General features: G+C 39.6%; 2 protein-coding genes across 2 annotated transcripts in view; both read right to left on the bottom strand.

Moving 5' to 3' along the window:
* Window positions 1-237: 237 nt before the first annotated feature.
* On the bottom strand, window positions 238-2,292 carry LOC115416889 (secretagogin-like; the record flags this gene model as incomplete). Its single annotated transcript, XM_030130764.1, has 3 exons — window positions 2,166-2,292; window positions 981-1,051; window positions 238-345 (listed from the first exon to the last, which is right to left on the bottom strand). Coding segments are annotated over exons 1-3 (249 nt in total), but the record flags the coding sequence as incomplete, so codon positions are not given.
* Window positions 2,293-3,996: 1,704 nt separating this feature from the next.
* The window catches only part of LOC115416888 (F-actin-uncapping protein LRRC16A-like), a 17,340-nt gene continuing 608 nt past the window's right edge, over window positions 3,997-20,728 (bottom strand). The window contains exons 2-23 of the mRNA XM_030130763.1: window positions 20,570-20,639; window positions 20,407-20,488; window positions 19,777-19,876; window positions 18,445-18,499; window positions 18,078-18,250; window positions 17,912-17,980; window positions 16,567-16,660; window positions 16,355-16,453; window positions 16,129-16,257; window positions 15,294-15,410; window positions 14,988-15,163; window positions 14,243-14,330; window positions 13,736-13,891; window positions 13,586-13,652; window positions 13,072-13,313; window positions 12,240-12,355; window positions 10,234-10,738; window positions 9,480-9,516; window positions 8,259-8,408; window positions 8,046-8,177; window positions 5,143-5,292; window positions 3,997-4,640 (exon numbers count right to left, since the gene is read on the bottom strand). Of these exons, the coding sequence (XP_029986623.1) occupies window positions 4,525-4,640; window positions 5,143-5,292; window positions 8,046-8,177; window positions 8,259-8,408; window positions 9,480-9,516; window positions 10,234-10,738; window positions 12,240-12,355; window positions 13,072-13,313; window positions 13,586-13,652; window positions 13,736-13,891; window positions 14,243-14,330; window positions 14,988-15,163; window positions 15,294-15,410; window positions 16,129-16,257; window positions 16,355-16,453; window positions 16,567-16,660; window positions 17,912-17,980; window positions 18,078-18,250; window positions 18,445-18,499; window positions 19,777-19,876; window positions 20,407-20,488; window positions 20,570-20,639 (2,923 nt within the window). The 3' untranslated portion in view covers window positions 3,997-4,524. The remainder of the gene's footprint in view (window positions 4,641-5,142; window positions 5,293-8,045; window positions 8,178-8,258; window positions 8,409-9,479; window positions 9,517-10,233; window positions 10,739-12,239; window positions 12,356-13,071; window positions 13,314-13,585; window positions 13,653-13,735; window positions 13,892-14,242; window positions 14,331-14,987; window positions 15,164-15,293; window positions 15,411-16,128; window positions 16,258-16,354; window positions 16,454-16,566; window positions 16,661-17,911; window positions 17,981-18,077; window positions 18,251-18,444; window positions 18,500-19,776; window positions 19,877-20,406; window positions 20,489-20,569; window positions 20,640-20,728) is intronic.

The raw sequence follows: 20,728 nt of genomic DNA, 5'->3' as shown, positions 1-20,728 counted from the left end.
GTTCTGGACCCAGGTTCTGCTGGACCCTGGTCCTGTTCTGGACCCTGGTCCTGTTGTGGACCCTGGTCCTGTTCTGGACCCTGGTTCTGCTGGACCCTGGCCCTGTTGTGGACCCAGGTTCTGCTGGACCCTGGTCCTGTTCTGGACCCTGGTTCTGCTGGACCCTGGTCCTGTTGTGGACCCAGGTTCTGCTGGACCCTGGTCCTGTTCTGGACCCTGGTTCTGCTGGGTCAGTACCTCTTGGATGTGCAGTCGTTTGTGCTCAGACGGGTCGGTCCGGTTCTGGTTCTGGTTCTGGTTCAGTTTTTCCTTCAGTCGTTGGATTTCTTCTGCGCTGACGTCGTCCTGGAAACGACAACAAACGACTGAACATTTAAATCAAACAGGAACCAAACCTATGACATCACAGACTGGTCCGGTCCGGTCCAGTCCAGGTCTGGTCCGGTGGGCGGGGTTTAGTTCAAATGTCCAGTGTGATGTCATAGAGGTGATGAAACTGTTTTCAATATATTAAAATACTGATCAGAGACGACGCAGTGAAAGATGAACGAATAGAAAATCAGAAGAAAAATTAAAATAAAAGCAACGGTACTGAAATGGTTTTACCTCCCGACCCTGGATGGATTTAAGTGTAAACAACAAAACAAACAGTGTAAACAACAAAACAAACAGTGTAAACAACAACAAAACAAACAGTATAGACAACAAAAAACAGTGTAAACAACAACAAAGACAATATAAACAACAATATAAACAGTATAAACAACAGTTGTTGACAGTGTTGTAGTTGTTATTGACATGCTAACCTGCAGCTGTTTTCATTATTTTATTATTTATTTACCCTCTGGTTTCATTTTCGTTCATAATGTGGTCGATTTACTGATGTGATAAAAGCATGTTTTCTTTTCCTGCGACTTTTTTTTTTATCTAAATGAATGAATAAATAAATAAATAAAGGAATGTGCTGTTTTTATTTTTACCTTCATCCCCAGTTTTTCCATCGCGTGTCGGAAAAGCTCCTCCAGCTGTTTCCCTTCGATGTAACCGTGATCTAAAAACCACAAAAACACACACACACACTTTACAAATGTTCCTCAGTTTATTTATGCACCCCCAGGTCTGTTATGAAACTAGCATTTATGCTAACGCTAACATAAAAAAAACAGTAAATGAAAGGATTCCATCCCTTTAACTCGTCCAACAATAAACGACCCACTGAGCGACTGGAGTTTCAACTGGTTTTAGATTTTTAACAAACAACAAAATGAACAAAAATTTAAAAAGAAAATAATTAAATAACCAAGAAAATGAACAGAAGTAAAATGTATGGAGTCAGATCAATGACAGTGGACGGAAACACTGGATTTATGTTTATGTGAACAAATAAAATGAACCAAAATAAATAAAAAATGTACAAAATAATAAATAACATGGAAAAATGAGCGACAAAGTTCCCAAAATTAAATAAAATAACAAATAAAATGAATATAAGCAAGAGATTTTTATTTACCAAATAATAAATAACATGAAAAAAAGTACATTTCTAAAAGAGTTAATGTTACGTTTTTGTGTTTGTTTGGGGTTTTTTAATGGTTGTAGTTTTTGTTTTTTTTTTGTTGATTGTACTTTTTTTCCTGGATGTAGTTTTTTATTTCTGCTTTTTTTCTGGGTTTTTTTTTTTTTTTTTGCCACAATATTTTTTTTAATTTTTTTTTTCTGTATGTTTTTCTGGTGGTATTTTTTTTATTTCTGTTTTTTTTTCCTGGTTATAGTTTTTTATTTCTATATTTTTTTTCTGTTTTTTCTGTATTTTTTTCCTGGTTTGTATTTGTTTTTAATTTTTTTTTCTAGTATTTTTTTTTACTTGTTTTCTTTTCTTTTTTTTTTTTTTTTCAATTTCTGTATTTTTTTCCTGGTTGTAGTTTTTTATTTCTGCATTTTTCTCCATATTTTTTTTCTTGGTTGTTTTTTTTAATTTCTGCATTTTTACCTGGCTGTAGTTTTTATTTTTTAATTATTTCTGTATTTTTTTCTATATTTTTTTTCCTGGTTGTAGTTTTTTTTTTTTCAGTATTTTTTTCTATATTTTTTTTCCTGGTTGTAGTTTTTTTTTTTTTCGCTGGTTGAAGTTCTGCCGTCTTTCCAGGTTCCCTTTGGGTTCTTACCGTCCGGGTCCAGGCGTTTCCAGATCTGCAGGAACCCGGCGGCGTCGAGGCGCTGGAGGGCGGCGTCCATGACCCAGACTGAAACCAGCCCCACGTCCAAAAACCAGGATGAATCCTCTGGAACTGACTCCAGCGAAATGAGAGGAAACAGACGGAACAGGTCCTTTATAAGTGTGTGTGTGTGTGTGTGTGTGTGTGTGTGTGGTGTGTGGGGGGGGGGGGGGGGGGGGGGGGCGGAGTCTGAGCACAAACAAACAAAAAAACAACAACAGACTCAGAGTAAAACCAACACCATTTAATGACGTGAAACCCAGAAAAACAATAAAAACCCTCAGAAAAAACCCGTTTGTCTGTAAACACACGTTCTGTTTCGTATTTACACTGAATTCAGCAAAAACAGACAAAAAAAAAAACAAAACAGCAGCTGAAGCTCATAAACAAATTAAATACAAACATTTACAGGATTTGAACTGTGTTTGGACTTTACATGTTAAAAACAGATGAAAAAAAAAACAGGATTTGATGAAATCTTTGGTTTTTCAGGCAGAAAAATGTGAATAAAATCAGTCGGTTCAGTTCTGAATAGGATCCTTTTTCTTATTTAATCACAACTTTATGTATTTTACTGTTGATTTTGTTTGTTTGTTTGTAATATAACATTAAAACTAAAAAACAAAAGGATTTATATTAAAAGAAAGGAAAACATTCAAAAAGGAGCAGAATTTTGTTGAAATATCATCCATTAAATCAGTCACTTTTTTACAGAAGCGTACTGCATTCACACAAAAAAACTAATCTGGCTGTTTTTCCGAATTAACGAGATAATTATTATTATTAAATAATAATTAAACACAGCTCTGTTTTTCTAAAAAGAGCCAAATGTATTTTTTTGTGTGAATGTAATGCTCTTTCGTACTTTTCTCTTTCTTTCTCATTAATTTTGTTAAGCTATTCTTAAATATAATTCTCTTCTAGTAAATATGAATAAAACAGATTTCCGTGGCCTTTTTATCGATTATATTCTTCTAACTGCTCCGTTCTAATCATAAAAAGTGTTGATTTGGATGGAAAATTCATTTAAGTGTCAATAATATATTGTGTTCTTCTGCACTTTCATGAAAAGAACAAATGAAATTAAATGAAAATGTAATAAGCTCAAGCATCTTTTCATTTTGTCTTGACATAACCACATATTCTGTTTCTTTTTTTTTAAACTGATATTCTATCGGTAAAACGTGTCCAAATCCCCCCCCCCCCAAAAAATTAAATGTATTAGATTTCCCTGACTTCTCACTGAGACACGATTGTTGAAATGTCGCAGAAAAAAAATCAACTTTGTTATAAAATTTAAAAATTATGCTTTTGATCATTTTCTGTCAAAATGGAGTCGGATGAGAAAGCGATGAGCAAATAAAATAAAAATGTGATAAAATGCTGATGTGAGCAGATCCAGGTCCGACGATTCTCACCAAGATGTGATTGTTGAAATGTCGCAGAAAAAAAAATCAACTTTGTTACAAACTTTTAAAAAAAACAAAAGCTTTTGATCGTTTTCTGTCCAAATGGAGTCAGATGAGAAAGCGATGAACAAATAAACTAAAAATGCGATAAAAGATTGACGTGAGCGGATCCAGGTCCGACGACACTGGGACGGATTTAAAAACTCATTCATTCAAACTCAAAGCAGCCGCTCAGATTCAGTCGTAATGCCCCGAAAATATTTAAAACCCTGATCGGAAACAGAACAAACACCACATTTATACGATAGAAAACAAGAATAACCACAGAGTCCAGACGTGTTCAAAGAACATCTGGAAAACACAAAATATTCCATTCAGTCAATGATTAACAGTAGGATTTGTTCGATGGGTTTTAACGTACAGTCACTGTTTTTTTTTTTTCTTTTACCAGAAAACAGCCAAAGAAAATATAAAAATCAGCCATAAAAGAATATGTACACAAAAAAACAGATTTATTGAACACTTTGGTTCAATGCAACAAACTGGAATGTGTTTTTCTGTGGCCGTGTTCAATAACAAAAAAAAAAAAAAAAGTTGGAAAAAAAATAAATAAAATTGAAAAAAAAAAGTTGGAAAAAAATAAAGTTGACAAAAAAATAAAGTTGAAAAAATGATAATAGCTTTAAAAAATTATGAAGTTGAAAAAAAAAAAACAAAAAAAACAAAAACACTTTGGTTCTAAAGGCTGTTGTTGTTGTTGTTGTTGTTGTTGTTGTTTACTGAACAAACGTCTGCAGTCAAACCGAACTGTCAACGCCGCTGATGCACACGTTGGTGTCGTCGTCGTCGTCAGTCTTGGCTGAGCGTCGTACGTCTTCAGTTTGTCGGATGAAACGTCCTTAAAGCGTCTTTTGTTCGGTTCCGTTTGTCGCCGTCTTGTCTCCGAACTCGTCGTCTGATTGGTCGTCGGCGTCCGGAGCTGCCGACTCGTCTTCGGTCGGAGACGGAGGCGTGACTGCAGACGAAAACAGGAAAAGACGAATCATCTTAGAAAAAAACGGATTCATGGAAGTGAGCAGGTTTGATCGAGTCGTCAAATGTTACATTTACTGCGACATTCGACAAAAGTCCGAATCAGAACCGAACTTTAATTTATCTGAAAAAATGAAAAGAAAATGACACTAAGAACAAAAAACGAACCTTTAAAACATGAAATGCAGGATTGAAATGATGAAAACGGACAAAATGTGAGTTTTTATCAAATAAAACACCGACGTCATGACACAGAAGTAAAGATTCTAGATTTAATGAAGCTGTCAATCATTATCTGTTCATAATTCAACCAATTCAAATCTAATTAAACCTTTGAACTGTCCTCCACAAATGAGACACAATGGAAAACACCACAGTGCGATGTTTATATGATGTTTACGCGATGTTTATATGTTTGAAATGTTTGTGCGATGTTTATGTGATGTTTGACTGAATGTTAATGCGAGGGCTGTGATTGGTCGAACCGTAAGCTGGGAGGGACTTGGCTCGCTCTCGCTCTTCGTCCCTGGCGATGGGCGGAGTCACCGAGCTCTTCAGAGACGACCACTGTCGACCTCCGACCTCCACGCCTTCAGACGGTGACTCGAAGGCGTCCCCGTCTGCAGGACACGCCCCTGAAACCACAAACAGGATGACGGACAGCATGAGGTCGACGCCCACACGACGGCAGACGAGTGTTAACAAGTCAAAGAAAAGAAAAGAAAAGAAAAGAACAGAAAAGAACAGAGTAAAGTTTAAATGAAAAGAAGAGTTTCAGTTTAATTCAGAGGCTGATGAAGGTGGAGGTTATTATGGGATGTTCTTATCTTTGTTGATCCACGGTTCAGACTAAAAAACACAAAAAAATGGACTGAAAGTGGACAAAAGAAACTAAGAAACTATTGAAAAAAAGTGAACAGAATGACTGAAATAAAAAATTAACAGAATAATAATAATAATTGATTGAATAATTAACAGAATAAGCAACAACATCTTAAAAATAAACAAAACAATTTTAAAATGAAGCCAAAAAATAAACAAAAACTAAAACTGCGACAGTTTATTCGTATTTCTTCGTGTCTCAGTTGGTTTTATTTATTATCTACAAAAAGTCTGGTTTGTCACATGTTGAGTCCTCTGTTGTTAGCATTAGCATTAGCATGTTCTGTTGATCCAGGTACAAATTTCAAATGTTTTTTTTCCCTTTTTAAATGTTTGTTTTTTTTTCTTATTATTGTTTTTGGGTTTTTGATATTCAAAATAAGAATTAAAAAAATAAATTAAATAAATCTGAGTTCTATGCTACTGGACTGATGCAGATCCAGTATTGGATCCAGTATCAGAACCGGTATCAGATCCAGTATCGGACCAGCAGGAGGAACATCCGTTTGTTTGTATAAACACATCTAACTCTCATGTTAATGGTGCATTTTTTTGTCCTAGGCTATTTATTGATTTTTAACATTTTTACTCCTTTGTTGCATGGTGTCCAAATATGGACACTTAAATATTTTCTCAATAAAACCATGTTTTTAATTTAAAAATTCTAAATGCATTTCAACTTTAGCCTAATTTTGAAAAATAAAAACAACTCTAGATTCTTTTTTTTCATAATTCATGCCTTAAATGGAGCGTCACTAAATGGAGGACTGAATCTGCCATACTGAAAAATATACAGAAATATGAAAATGGCTTTATATATTAATTCATGTGCCAATACATGATAAAAAAATAAAAAAAATTAAAAGGCATTTATTTACTGTAACATTTCATTTTACGTACCATTTATTTCTTTATTTAGTACTGCTTCATATTTTTCCTTCTTTCATTTTTATCTCTGCATTTATTTATACACACAGAAATGTAAAACAGAGATGCAGAAATAAATAGAGGAAAAAATGCAAGAGGGGGAATACTGGGGCAGTAAATATGACTGAATAAAAAAAAAAAGTCAGATGAAAATAAAATATAGAAATAAATAAGAGATAAAGAAAATGTAAATAGAAAACAATGTAAAAAAATAAATGCAGGGATAAAAATTAAAGAGGGAAAAATATAAATAAGGACAAAAATAAATACATGCTACAGAAAATAAAATGTGACAGTAAATAAATGCCTTTTAATTTTTTTTTTTGTATCATGTATTGGCACATGAATTAAAATATCAGTCCATTCTTCTATCTGTGTCTATATTTTTCAGTATGGCAGCTTCAGTCCTGCAGACATCCCAGTCCAGATCTTCCTCCTGGATTTGCTTCAGTTTCTCCACCTGTGTTTGTGAAAGCTGGTGTTTAGGACGTTCTCTGGAAAAACACCAAAACCACTGTTCGTCAGAGCCAGGGGTGATAATGTTCTTGTCTGCTGGATTTGAAAAACCCATCTTTTGGCAGAACTCACCCTAAAAACAGACGACCTGCCTCAGTGATTACACAGACCACCCACTGGCAATTAGACCGAGCCCAGCGCCGGCGTCCAAAGCCCCGCCCACGCCCACACATGGACATGTCAAACACAGAACATGAGCCGGCGGTGTCCATGATGAGAACCCGGAGGCGTGGAACATGCGCTCGGAGACGTTCATTAAACCCAGTTTTATCTGCAGCTCCGACGGACACGCTGAGTCACCGACGCAACGGAAAAAATACCAGAAAAAATGTCCACGCCGACACTCGAAACGCGACTTTTATTCACATTCAAATAAAAGCAGGAAAGACGAGAAGAACAGAACAGTTCAGAAGAACAGGGAACCCGAAAGTCCAGGGGAGAACAGTAGGAACAGTTTATGAAATGTCTGATTATTGTTATTATTATTATTATCATCACTACTATGATTACTTTTATTATTACTATTATTATTATTATCATCACTATTATTGTTACTTTTATTATTACTATTATTATTATTACTACTATTATTATCATTATTATTATTATTATTATCATCATCACTATTATTATTACTTTTATTATTACTATTACTATTATTACTACTATTATTATCATTATTATTATTATCATCACTATTATTATTACTTTTATTATTACTATTACTATTATTACTACTATTATTATCATTATTATTATTATCATCACTATTATTATTACTTTTATTATTACTATTATTATTATTACTACTATTATTATCATTATTATTATTATTATCATTATAATTACTATTATTACTATCATTATCATTGTTATTAGTACTATTATTATTATTATTGTCCATAAATGTCCACTTCCAAACCAGCTGTAAAACTTTTTTTTTTTCTGCTTTTTCCGTCCAAACCTCCATCCTGTTCTGGGTCTGAACCCTGACCCAGGTCTTGGGCAGGTGGGGGCGGTGTGTGTGTGTGTGTGTGTGTGTGTGTTTCAATCTGAGACCCACCGTCCAGAGGAGATGCCGGTCGTCCAGGGTTACCACCGCCGCTGCCAGCCTCTCCGTCCTGCTCCGACGGCGCCCTCTTCAGGCGGGGGGCAGGAAGTGGCGCCCTGACGGGGGCGGCGGCCTCGGCCTCATCTGAAACACAGACACGGGTCAGAACATCAGAGGACGCCGGCGTGGACAGGACGGACGGCGCCGCCTGAGGACCGCGCTCACCCAGGGTGTCGGCGCTGCTCAGCCTGGGGCCGGAGGGGCCCGACGCCCGTGGGCCTGGGGCCGGTTTGGCCGACTGAGGAGGGGGGGGTTTGGGCCCGACTCCAGAGGGTCTGGACCTGGGTACCGGTTCTGGTCTGGAGTCCTCAGAGTCTGTGAAGACAGCGAGACGGACGTTAGTGTGTCACATGACCTGAGTGTGTCATGGATGAACTGACCCCGTTCACACCGATCCTCTGATCAGAATCTGAGTATTATTGATCCTGTAAACAGTCTAATCTGATCTGTTTGATCCAATAACAGCAGTAATCTGATTACAATCAATCAGATTAACACACCTGGGTTAGTCCTAGTCCTCCCATGTCATCATGCATTTAAACAGGTTCATCTGGTTTATTCAGTTAAGTTCCATCTGAACGTGAAAAAACTATCAAAAAACAGAACAAACGTAGAAGACGATAACAGGAAGATGGATTCTACACAACTAGATTCAAACAAAACAAAACTGAACAAAACTGTGATAAAGTAATGAAAAAACAGACAAAACTGAACAAAAATTGAGCCAAATAATAAAGACATGAACATTTTTTTTTAGCAAAATTGAGTAAAACAATGAAAAAAATTACCTAACCAAACAAAAATCAAATAAAAATAATGAATGAGGAAAACTAAACAAAACTGTAATAAAGTAATGAAAAAACAGACAAAACTGAACAAAAATTGAGTGAAATAATAGACATGTAAAAAAAATTAGCAAAATTGAGTAAAACAATGAAAAAAATTACCTAACCAAACAAAAATGGAATAAAATAATGAATGGAATGAGGAAAACTAAACAAAACTGTAATAAAGTACTGAAAAAATAAACAAAACTGAAAAAAAATTGAAGAAAATAATAAAGACACAAAAAAAATTTAGCAAAATTGAGTAAAACAATGAAAAAAATTACCTAACTAAATAAAAATGGAATAAAATAATGAACAGAATGAGGAAAACTAAACAAAACTGTAATAAAATAATGAAAAAATAAACAAAACTGAACAACACGATCTTGAAGATACGACGTACGTACAGACTGAAATAAATCCAATAATGGACTGAAACCACTAAACCAGGGTGTATGGAATATCCTATTTCTAAAGTGACAAAAACGCATCACGTCTGATTCTTCCAGTGATCAGATTTGTGCGTCAGTGTAAACGGGCTCAGTGATCGTAAACTCACCTGCTTCAGTTTCCACTTTTTCCACCTTGGACTCCGACTGAAAACACAAACATGTTTAATAATCAGGTTATTGATCATTTCATGTTTTCATCTGCAACTTGGATCCAATTATTTTATTTAAACAGGAAATACATTCAGAGCAGCTTCTTATTTACAACGTCAGAATCAGAAAACTACGGAAGCGTATTGCATTCACACAAAAAAATCTAATTTAGTTCTGTTTTTCTGAATTAACAACATAATTATCTCGTAATTACAAGAAAAAATAAGTTTAAAAGAAATTCGGCTCTGTTTTTCTGAATTAACAACATACTGTTTTCTGAAAAAAATTTAATTTGGCTGTTTTTCTTCTTATTATTATTATCATTATTATTATCAATTATTATTATTAATATTATCGCTATCATTATTATTATTAATTATTATTAATAATATTATTATTATGTTTTAGGTTTTGGCTTGACTCTATAGACAGAAAAAATCTCTTCATACAGTTAAAGTTAAAACCAACACATACAGTATTTTTTATATACTGGTACGATATGTACCAGTATTTTGTCAAATCAATATTAAACATTGATCGATGCTCCTGCAGTATTTGTATTTTATATATTTTGTATCCGTATTTTGTCACTTCAATAGTAAAGAACTGGTTGACGCAGTATTTTTTATAGTATTAGTATTTTTTAATGAATGTATTGAAGATGCTCTTCCTTTGCTCTAAGGTCCCGCCCACCTCCATAACCCCGCCCACCTTCTGAGCTGCCATCCTCTCCTGCCGGGCCTTCATCTCAGCCAGCAGGTCCAGGCCCATGACCGGGACCCCCATGTGACGGGGGACGTGGGGGGTCTCCTTCTTCTCTGCCTTCTGCTCCTCCTCTTTCTCCTCCTGGGCGAGGCCAGCGGTGGCGGTGGGCGGAGACGCCTCCACCTCAGAGTCGGTGTGGTCCTGAGACCTGGTCCTGTGGAGCTCCTGAAGGGGCTCCGGGGTTTTCATCACGGGGGAAGTGGGTGACGTGGGCGAAGTGGGCGAAGTGGGCATGGCCTCCTCGGTCACAGGACTAATGGAGGTGGAGGAGGACGCCACAGCGACAGAGGAGGAGGAGGCAGGAGACGGAGGGGAGATGGAGGCGGCGCCGTGGCTTTTCTCTGAGCGCGACGTCCTGGACTTGATGAGGTTGAAGAAGCCGCTCTTTCTGGACTCACGTTTCTTTTCGGCTTCCTGAGGGCTGGAGGGCGGAGCCTTCAAAGACGGACGCCTGGACGCCAAACACAACGGAAAGAATAAACAACAACAGAAATGAACAGCCTCCGCATTGGAAATTTACAAAGGTCAGTAAATGCATCAGTCAACACCTCAATTCAATATCAACGGAAATTTATACACACACTGTAAAAAAAAAAAAAACATCAAAAAAGTAAAAAAAAAAGTAATGTTCCAGCAGCTGGGGCACTGAAAAAATACTGTTAAATAACAGAAAATAACCATCTGATAAAAATACGGTAATTTTCCATAATTAAAATACAGTTTTTTGCCCTAACTTTACATGAGATTTTGAATATTTTTTTTTACTTTTTAATGTTTAATAAAGAATATTTACATGTATTAAAACAATCCAATTCCCTATAAATATATATATATATAAATAATTTTCAGTGAGACTCAGTTGTCCAATCCACTGATAAAAACTGTATTTGGACAGTTTATCAGTGCTTATACATGTTATACATTCACAAAAATACATTTATTCAATATTTTTGTAGTGAAACCTCCTGTAATTACACAAGATATTTGTCAATGAACAAACAAGTCTGGTTCAACTGACAGAACTAATACTTCTGCTGCTGTTATTGTCAGTAATTTTATCTTGTTTTATTTTTTTTGTACAGTATTAAACTTTAAATCAACAGCTTCATCTCATAAATAGAAAATAAATATTTGTGAAATTATGATACATTTGCAAATGCATTTTAACTATTTTTCTGTGAAAAAAGAAAAACTGTCTTTCAAAAAATGGAAATTTTTTGGTTATTCACAGTTTCAGTTTTTTCGTGTTATTTTCCATTTGACATGTAAAATCACAGTCTGTTTTTGTCATTTCATTGATATTTTCCTGTATCTGAAAAATACAGAAAAAATCTGTACACTAAACAGTAAAAATTCTGTTAAATTACAGATTTTTTTACAGTGCAAGTAAAACATTAAAAGGTCAAAGGTTAAGTGGGTTTATTAACCCTGTAGGAAAATTCAGTCTCTCCATTTTACCCATAATACACACATAGAACCTAGCATTAGCGATTAGCATGTAGCACACATTCGGATCAGCCCATTTTAACTTTACCTACAACTTTGAATTTTTGGGAGAGTCTAATTATTCCTGTATGCTGATGACATTCTGCTGTGTGTTTCAGTGTAAAAACTGAAAAGTCATTTTTTAAAATTTTGTGTTGTTTTCAGCAACAATTTATAGATTTAATGTTTCTTTTTATATTTATTGTATATTCTATTTTCACATGGTGATGTTACTGAACTGTGTGAAGGACGTTCTGTGTCTCAAACAAAAGGTATTTTGTACTAAAACTGTTAAAATATTAATGGATTCACTGAGTGTTCAAGATTGAAGAGTTGTCGGTTTTAGTTTCAGGATCTGTTTAAGAAACAGAGGACGATGTAAAATAAAACCGACTGAAATAAACACCAAAAATACAACCTAGGTACAAAATAACACAAACATCATCCTTTTAAGGCTCAGTTCTCACTTGAAGCTGAGTTTCGTGACCGTCTTTGAGAAAAACTCATCCAGGCCTTCGTCTAGTTTTCCCATGATGCTGCTGGGTTCAGCCTCCGCAGTCGCTGAGCTTTCGGCTAACTGACGCTAAAAAAAACAGAAACATGTTTTTAGTTGAATGTCCGAGTTACTGATGAATCAACACAAAGACTGATTATTTCCATCCATGGAGTCAAAGTCATTGGGTTCAGGTTCCACGTTCAGCCATGTTTGAACTCAAAGGGTTAAAGTCCGATCACGAAAAGAAGAACAGGATAACTTACAAATAATGACAACTACAGTTTCAGTGTGAAAAAAAGTTATGTTACATTTTGAAATTGTTTACATTTATAAACTCTAATTTCACAAAAAATGTGAATAACCTGAAGTTTCTAAAGGAAAATCAGTGTAATTTTAATAATATTCAGCTTCAGTTTATTATTTCAACATGTTCATTATCACGTACACAAACAGTGGATGTACAAACACACAACATTTAATAACATTCATTTGGAACTGAAAAATATAATATTTAACATTATGATCAAAACAACTAGTCCAGATTCAGTCTCTTTCCTTTGACCCTCTAACTGCATGAATATAACTTGTTCATAAAAATTTGTCTAATGGAAAAACGACAATTTCACCAAAACTCTCGTTTTTAGATGAAAAGTTTTTACACTTGCAAGAGGTGTTTTTTCGGGCGTAGAGAAACTGGTATATGACACAAAACTGTAATATTATTTATCTTGTTGTTGTGTTTTTATTCCTGTTGTTTTTTTTCTCGTTTTTTGGGGTTTAACAGGTTTGCAGGTTCGTCGTACCGGCGCTCTGCTGGGTTTGGTCCTCTTCTTGGGTTTGGGGCGGAGCTTGGTGCGATGCTGTAGGACTGGATGCTGGAGCGGAGGCAGTTCGCTCAGACAGACGGGAGTCGGAGGAGGCGGGAGGTCGGCGTAATAGGCAGACGTTCTGTCCGATGGCTGTGCGGGAGGAGGAGGCGGAGGGGGCGGGTCCTCCACGTGGATGGGCACCTCCTCCAGAGCTTTATCCAGGTCAAACTCCATCTCTGTCAGAGTCAAAGTTAACAAAAATTGACAAAATAATCAGACCAGTGGAATACAGTCCAGCAGAACCTTCCAGCCATACAGACTGTGTTTGGGTCTGAACCGTGGTTCGGGACTCAGACTGTGTTTGGGTCTGGACTCAGGCTGTGTTTGGGTCTGGACTCAGGCTGTGTTTGGGTCTGGACTCAGGCTGTGTTTGGGTCTGGACTCAGGCTGTGTTTGGGTCTGGACTCAGACTGTGTTTGGGTCTGAACCATGGTTCTGTAGAACTCACCAAAGGCCACCGACACCGGTCTCAGCATCCGCACCAGGATACTCTTCCTCTTGGACTTGGGCGTCATCTGAAGGACACAAACAGGTTCAGATCAAAGGGTGGACCAGGACCAGGACCTGGACACTGTGGACCCTGTGGACCCCGTCCTACCATGCACGTGTCCAGGTCTTCCAGGTCATGTTTCCGGTCCAGTTTCAGATCCTGGTCCAGGTTTTCCTCCTGCAGAACCGTCTCATCCAGGACCTCAGTTTCCATCTGAGGGTCCTGTTGAACCAGAGGGTGGTCCTTCCTGATCAGGTGATCAGCCTGGAGGAGGAGGAGGAAGACGAGGAGGAGGAGGAGGAGGAGGAGGAAGACGAGGAGGAGGAGGAGGAGGAAGAAGAACAGTTCCTGTGATTCCATTGTTTCATGGGCAGTAGAATAACTGTTGGTTCCATTTGTTTAGACTGTTACTGAGATAAGGGATCAGATTAAATAAACCTGAACTTAGCCTGGTCTGGAGCAGGTTAACTCCACAGAATAAATCTCCATGGTAACTTATATCAGAACATATCCTGCTTTTGTGAAACCAGATCAAGGATAAGTTGATCCAGGATAACCAACATATCCCAGCTTAATCGCTTATCCCAGTTTAGTGCACCAGGTGAGTGTTCTCACTAAAGTCTGCTGGGATCGGGACAGCGAATCCAGGATTTCATCCACGATGCGATCAGACAGAAATGACGCCGCACTGAGCTTCACTTCACTGACGGAAAACAGAAAAACAATGTCAGACTGGGAAAAAAAAAAGACAACACCACCACCACCACCACCCATCCAGCATGTCCATGTGGGCCCCAGAAGGGTTCCATGTGGGCTGCATATAATTTGGGTTTGTCCACAGTTTCCATGGTGACCCCACATGTGTTTGCCCAGATCAGAATCAGAGATCGGAATCTGAATATCTCATATTATTTATTCTTCACAATATGTATCTTTCATGTCATTTGCACTACTTAAATTCTATGTTTCACAAATATCTTAGTTTGCAACACTTTATTTTTTTATGTAAATAACTGTGCCTTTTACTCATATTTGTTGTCTGTCTGTAAATTCTTGCACTGAACCTCAGAGCTTTACCTCAGTTTCGTTGTACTTGGTACAATGACAATAAAGAGATTCAGATTCAGATTCAGATCTCTGATTCTGATCTGGGCAAACACATGTGGGGTCACCATGGAAACTGTGGACAAACCCACATGTGACCCATATATGCAGCCCAAATGGAACCCTTCTGGGGCCCACATGGACATGCTGGATGGGCAACAACAACAACAGCAACAACAGCAACACAACACCCCCCCCCCCACACACACACACACACACAGGGCATTATTTCCTTGTGCTGCTGCTGTTTTTTCACCTGATCTGGTTGATGATGTCGACCCCTGACTGTTCCAACAGTGTCCTGGTGATGAAACTCCTTGGAACGCTCATGCGACCGGCGCCGGCCTTCAGCAGTTCTGGACGGAGGCTCCGCCTCTTCATCACATGAGGACACAGGCCTTCAGCGGCTTCCACCATGGACACCAGCATCAGCTGAGGAGGGAGGGGCCACGGGTTAGAGGCACACAAGTACGACACACAAGTACACACAAGTACAAGTATACACTAGTATGAATACACACAAGTACACACAAGTACACGGTTGAGTATGAAGGTTCAGTACCTGCAGCTGCTCGTCCACCACCGACGCCACCTCCCCCGCCATCGACTCCAGTTTGTCCTGAATGGCCCCCACAAAGGCCCCGCCCCCACTCCTCAGGTGGTACAGGTTTGGGAGCAGCTGGACCAATCACAAAATAGAAAAAAAGAGTCATTAGATGACTTCAACAGATCACATTAAATGGCTCAGATCACGGATAAATACATTTGTGAACGTCATATTATCATGTTACGCTGATGACGCTCCACTGTTCAACTCAGTATAAAAACTGAAAAGACACAAAAAAGATGATTTTCATGTGATTTTTCAATGACACTAGTAAAAGTTTCTTGTTAATGATGATGGCATTGAATTGTTTGATACATGTTATGTGTCTCAAAAATAAGGTGTTTTTATGCTTTTTGTGTCACACTGTCCAGAACCTAATCTGGTTCAGGTCTCTGAGGTTCCGGACCCTGGTTCAGGACCTAAACTGGATTTGAAAAAAAAAAAGTTGGTCTAATTGAACGAATACAGAGAATATGGAAATTAGAAATTAGTCATTAGATGTTATCAAAAGATTATTTATCCCATTAAATGACCGTCATATTATCATGTTACGCTGATGATGCGCCACTGTGTCTCAGTGTATCATATTGATTAGATATATAAAAATTAAATTACAAATTAGTCAGACAACATTAAAAGATTGTATTAAATGAATCAGATCACGGATTTAAACATTTGGGAACGTCGTATTATGTTACGCTGATGACATTCCACTGTGAGTCTCAGTATACAGTATAAAGTAGTGTGTACAGTAGTGTGTATTGTGTGTAGTAGTTGTGTGTTTTCGGACCGTCTTGGAGTTCCTGGCGTCCTTCATCAGGTTCTCCGCTGCCTTCATGTCGTCCTGAACACAGTTGGTCTCTGAGAACTTCAGGGAGTTGAGGTGATCCTGAACCTTCACACACATGGTGTCCATCATCTGCAGATGGACAGATTGACAGATGATTGACAGATGGTTGACAGACTGACAGAGCAGATCCGATTGGCTGATGCTGCAATGTGGGCGGAGCTCCTGCCTGTTGGGTGGTGGTGGTGACGATGCCCTGCTGCAGCCGGTACGCCTGCTCCTGCAGGTATTTACGAGTCTCATGGTTCCTCAGCAGATACTGCTCCATCTGGACCAGAAAATAAACAAAGAGGTTTCAGACAAAAGTTCAGCACTGGGGGGAGGAGGGTCGGACCGCTGAAGACCGCCAAAGACCACCAAAGACCACTAAAGACCACCGACCTTCAGCAGAGCGTCCTCCGTCTTCTCCGGGTTGGCTTTCAGTGCCAGAGCGGCATCCATGATGGGAACGGGCATGAACCTTATGGTGTAGTTCCTGACCAACAGAACAACCAGAACATCAGTCCACCTTCAGCAGCTCCGACAGTTCACAGACAGGAACAGTCGGTATGTTTGATCGCATTCATTTAAAAACCCTTAACTGTTGCATATTTGGATCAAACTGATTCTGTTACAGTATTTTGATATTTGATCATTTTATGTCATCGATAAAACCATCTCCATTTCTTCAGACGCTAAATCTGTTTGATTACTTCTTCATTAATATTGACCATTGTTGTTTGTTGAAGCAAATTTGTACCAAACCCAAATTTATATTGATTTTATGTGTTAGAGTCACATAAACAATTTACACTTAATTTAAAATCTGCTTGAAAGAAAAAACACAAACAATTAATTATTTTTTTTAAATATACTTGTATATTGTTAACCGAAGTCATATTTCTGGTCAAATTGTAATACTTGTGTAACTTTACTTTAACTAACTCTACTGATTTTTTCGCATCATTGGCTTGGATCTGAAAAAATCTGACTTATGCACTTATGCTCTGAGGCTAATGCTATAAATTCAGGCATTAAGTCGTTAAACCTGTTTGGATTTGACAAAACAGGACATTTAACAAAAACAGAAGAAGATGCAAAAATATTTATACACCAGGGGTCTCCAACTCCAACAAAAATACACAGACTGGACAGAAATGTTCTGGATGTGGCATGAATCCCAGACTGTTCTGTACGTTTTTAAAGTGGATGCGTCAGTTTTTCCAAACCGTACGTGGCCCCTGGTACTGTGGGTTAGAGACCCCTGGTACTGTGGGTTAGAGACCCCTGGCACTGTGGGTTAGAGACCCCTGGTACTGTGGGTTGGAGACCCCTGGTACTGTGGGTTAGAGACCCCTGGCACTGTGGGTTAGAGACCCCTGGTACTGTGGGTTAGAGACCCCTGTGGGTTAGAGACCCCTGGCACTGTGGGTTAGAGACCCCTGGCACTGTGGGTTAGAGACCCCTGGTACTGTGGGTTAGAGACCCCTGGCACTGTGGGTTAGAGACCCCTGGTACTGTGGGTTGGAGACCCCTGGTACTGTGGGTTAGAGACCCCTGGCACTGTGGGTTAGAGACCCCTGGTACTGTGGGTTAGAGACCCCTGGCACTGTGGGTTAGAGACCCCTGGTACTGTGGGTTGGAGACCCCTGGTACTGTGGGTTAGAGACCCCTGGTACTGTGGGTTAGAGACCCCTGGTACTGTGGGTTGGAGACCCCTGGTGTGGACAGAAGGTTTGGTCCTCACTTCTCCAGAGCAGCAGCGACGTCCTGTAAACCCTGAGGACTGACGCCGTTTCTGTCCCAAACCACAGTCCTGAAGACACCGAAAAACACACACACACACACACACAGGGTCAAAGCTGGATGGATCCATGTGCGGGGTTTGTACATGTGGACGCAGACGCCCCCACCTCAGTTTGGTGTTGATCTGCAGGGCTTTGGCCAACATCTTGGCCCCCATGTCCCCCATGGAGTTCCCACTGATGTCCAGGCTGGTCAGAGACGTGTTACTGCCCAGAGCGTTCAGCACCATGGACAGGTCTGCCTTCAGACGGGAGTCGGCCAGGGACAGGGAGGTCAGTGGCTGGGGGGGGGGGGTGAAGAGGAGGGGCAAGAGGAGGAAGGAAGAGGAAGAAGAAGGAGGAGGGAGGAGGAAGAGGAAGGAAGAGGAGGAGGAAGCGACAGTTTTACATTCAGTGGAACACATGATGAAGTCAACCCCAGAACCAGACCCAGACCCAGAACCAGACCCAGACCCAGAGGATGGACTGGACTCACCGACTCCTCCTCCTGGATCATCAGGACCAGGTTGTCCAGAACCGGAGCCACATTCCTGAAGGAAACAGGAGGTGGTGGTCATGTGACTGTAACCCGACACCACTGACTTAAAGCAGGTCCAGGTACGTTTACTACAGCTGTGACATCATTACAGGAGTCGTATGTAGGACTGTGTCCAAAACTGGTACTGCAATCACATTCAGATACTGTACAGCTGGTCTCCTCTGCTCCTCCCCCCAGACTAGGGGTGGACAGATCCAGCATGAGCGTCTACTACTAGTGTTTCCACTAATGCTGTCCACCACACCAGAAATTTCAGACAAAACAGTCCTCAGCAGACTGACTCGACCTCAGTCTGATACAGAACAGAACACACAAACGTCCTGAACGCTGCAATGAAAGTTTACAGACTCAGGAGAGAGAGAAAAGGGAAATGAGCCGCAAGTTGACCTTTTACTCCCCCCCCCCCCCCCCCCCCCCAGCCAAACCACAGACGCTGGACTGCCAAACCCCGCCCCCCCCTTCTGGATTACACACCGGTACATGCAGAGGTCACTTCCACAGAAAACACTGAACTACAAGGAACTACCATGGACAGAGACAAGTCCTACAGCAGGACCAGGTCTGTTCACCAGGACCGGGTGCACAGACCGCCGGTCTGGGACAGGGTGCAGATGGTGGTCCCGGCTCTCAGTGGTTCTTACGGTGGTCAGACTAAGGCAGAGTCAGCGTCGGTCTTCGACTTCTTCTCCTCCACATCCTTGTTTTGTTTCTCTCTTTGTTGTATTTGGAATAATCCCTTTAGTCCTTTTGGGTTTATTCAGGTCAGACATTTGTGCTCATAAATGTTCAGCTGCAGCTCAGTGGAACTGCCAACCTGGATGAACAAAGGTACTGACTCTGTGATTGGCAGACAGGTGATGGGCGGAGCCTCAGACCAAAACACACAATGACATCATAAACATCATTTGGGGGCTGACACTGAGCTTTTCAAATGTGAGTATTCTGTCTGGAATACTACTGTCACTGAGATGAGGATTTAAACAAACAGGATTCCTTCATGTCTGTGACAGTCAAGACCATTTTAGAATGACTGAGAACAGAATTCACACAGACTGCACCTTTAACACACCTCGGATTAATGAAGGGTTATTATTAGGAGGAAGTACACTTAATAATAATAATAATAATAATAATAATATCAGTAAAGTGTTTTAATGATCCAGACATAAATGCATCTCTTCTGAGCCAAAGGCTGAACATAAAAAACACCTGAAGCTTCTTTTCCTGAATGAGACGCTGTTGGATCTGTTTCTTTTTTTCTCCACCTACTTGGATTTGATGTTGCTGAAGTTCTTTCCCAGTGCCAGGTGTCGGATGGAGCGGTTCTTGGCCAACCAAACCAGCAGCGTGGTCAGCTCCATGTCCAGACCTGAGCAGAACGACACCGTCAACAGGTGAAACTAAAAAACACGTATGTCTGAGCCCAAACCTAAAAATAGGACCAGTGTCCCTGTAGCTTACCGGCCAAATGAAAAGCTTCGGTAAATGTATCCAGATGCATTTATTCTCCCCCAGTTCTGTTTATTTATTCTATTACAGAAATAGCCCATGTTTTGCTCATATTCCAATCAGATCTGTAAAAAATTCAAATTCACATTTGATATCATTGATACTGATTTACTGGATCAGTCCACTTCCTATCTCTTATAATGGGAAAACTTTTCAAAGTCGCAACAAATCCAGAAACAGATCCAGATCCAAATAATGTCAATACCTTGTGTTGACAATTATCATACAGAAGCTGTATACCAAGTTTGAAGTCAATCAGAACTGGAGTTTCGGAGAAGACGACGATTGAAATTTTGCAACAGACGACAGATGCCGCATGACGACAGTAGCTTACGTCCTGTCGGCCGGTAAACTAAAAACACGTACGTCTGAGCCCAAGCCTAAACCCACCGTTATCAGAGATGTCCAGACTGGTGATGTTGGGGATCTCAGCGATGCAGCCCTCCAGGATCTGAGAACCTCCTGAACGGAGCTGACACACAGCACGGTTAACCGTTAAAAAACACTCACACACACACAGACGTTCAGACGCAATCAGAAGGTTAAAGGTCACCTCGCAGCAGCTCAAATCCAGAGAGACGTCACTGAGGTTGGGGTTACAGCCGAGACCTAACAACAAGGCTCTGCAGAAGGAGGAGAAGAAACCACAGAAGAAAAGAGAGGAGAAGTAACCACAGAAGAAGAAATGAGATGGAAAACAAACACTAGTTCA

The sequence above is a fragment of the Sphaeramia orbicularis genome, unplaced genomic scaffold (assembly GCF_902148855.1).
Source record: "Sphaeramia orbicularis unplaced genomic scaffold, fSphaOr1.1, whole genome shotgun sequence".
In the NCBI taxonomy this organism is placed as follows: Eukaryota; Metazoa; Chordata; class Actinopteri; order Kurtiformes; family Apogonidae; genus Sphaeramia; species Sphaeramia orbicularis.
This window is presented reverse-complemented; position numbering and strand designations above follow the sequence as displayed.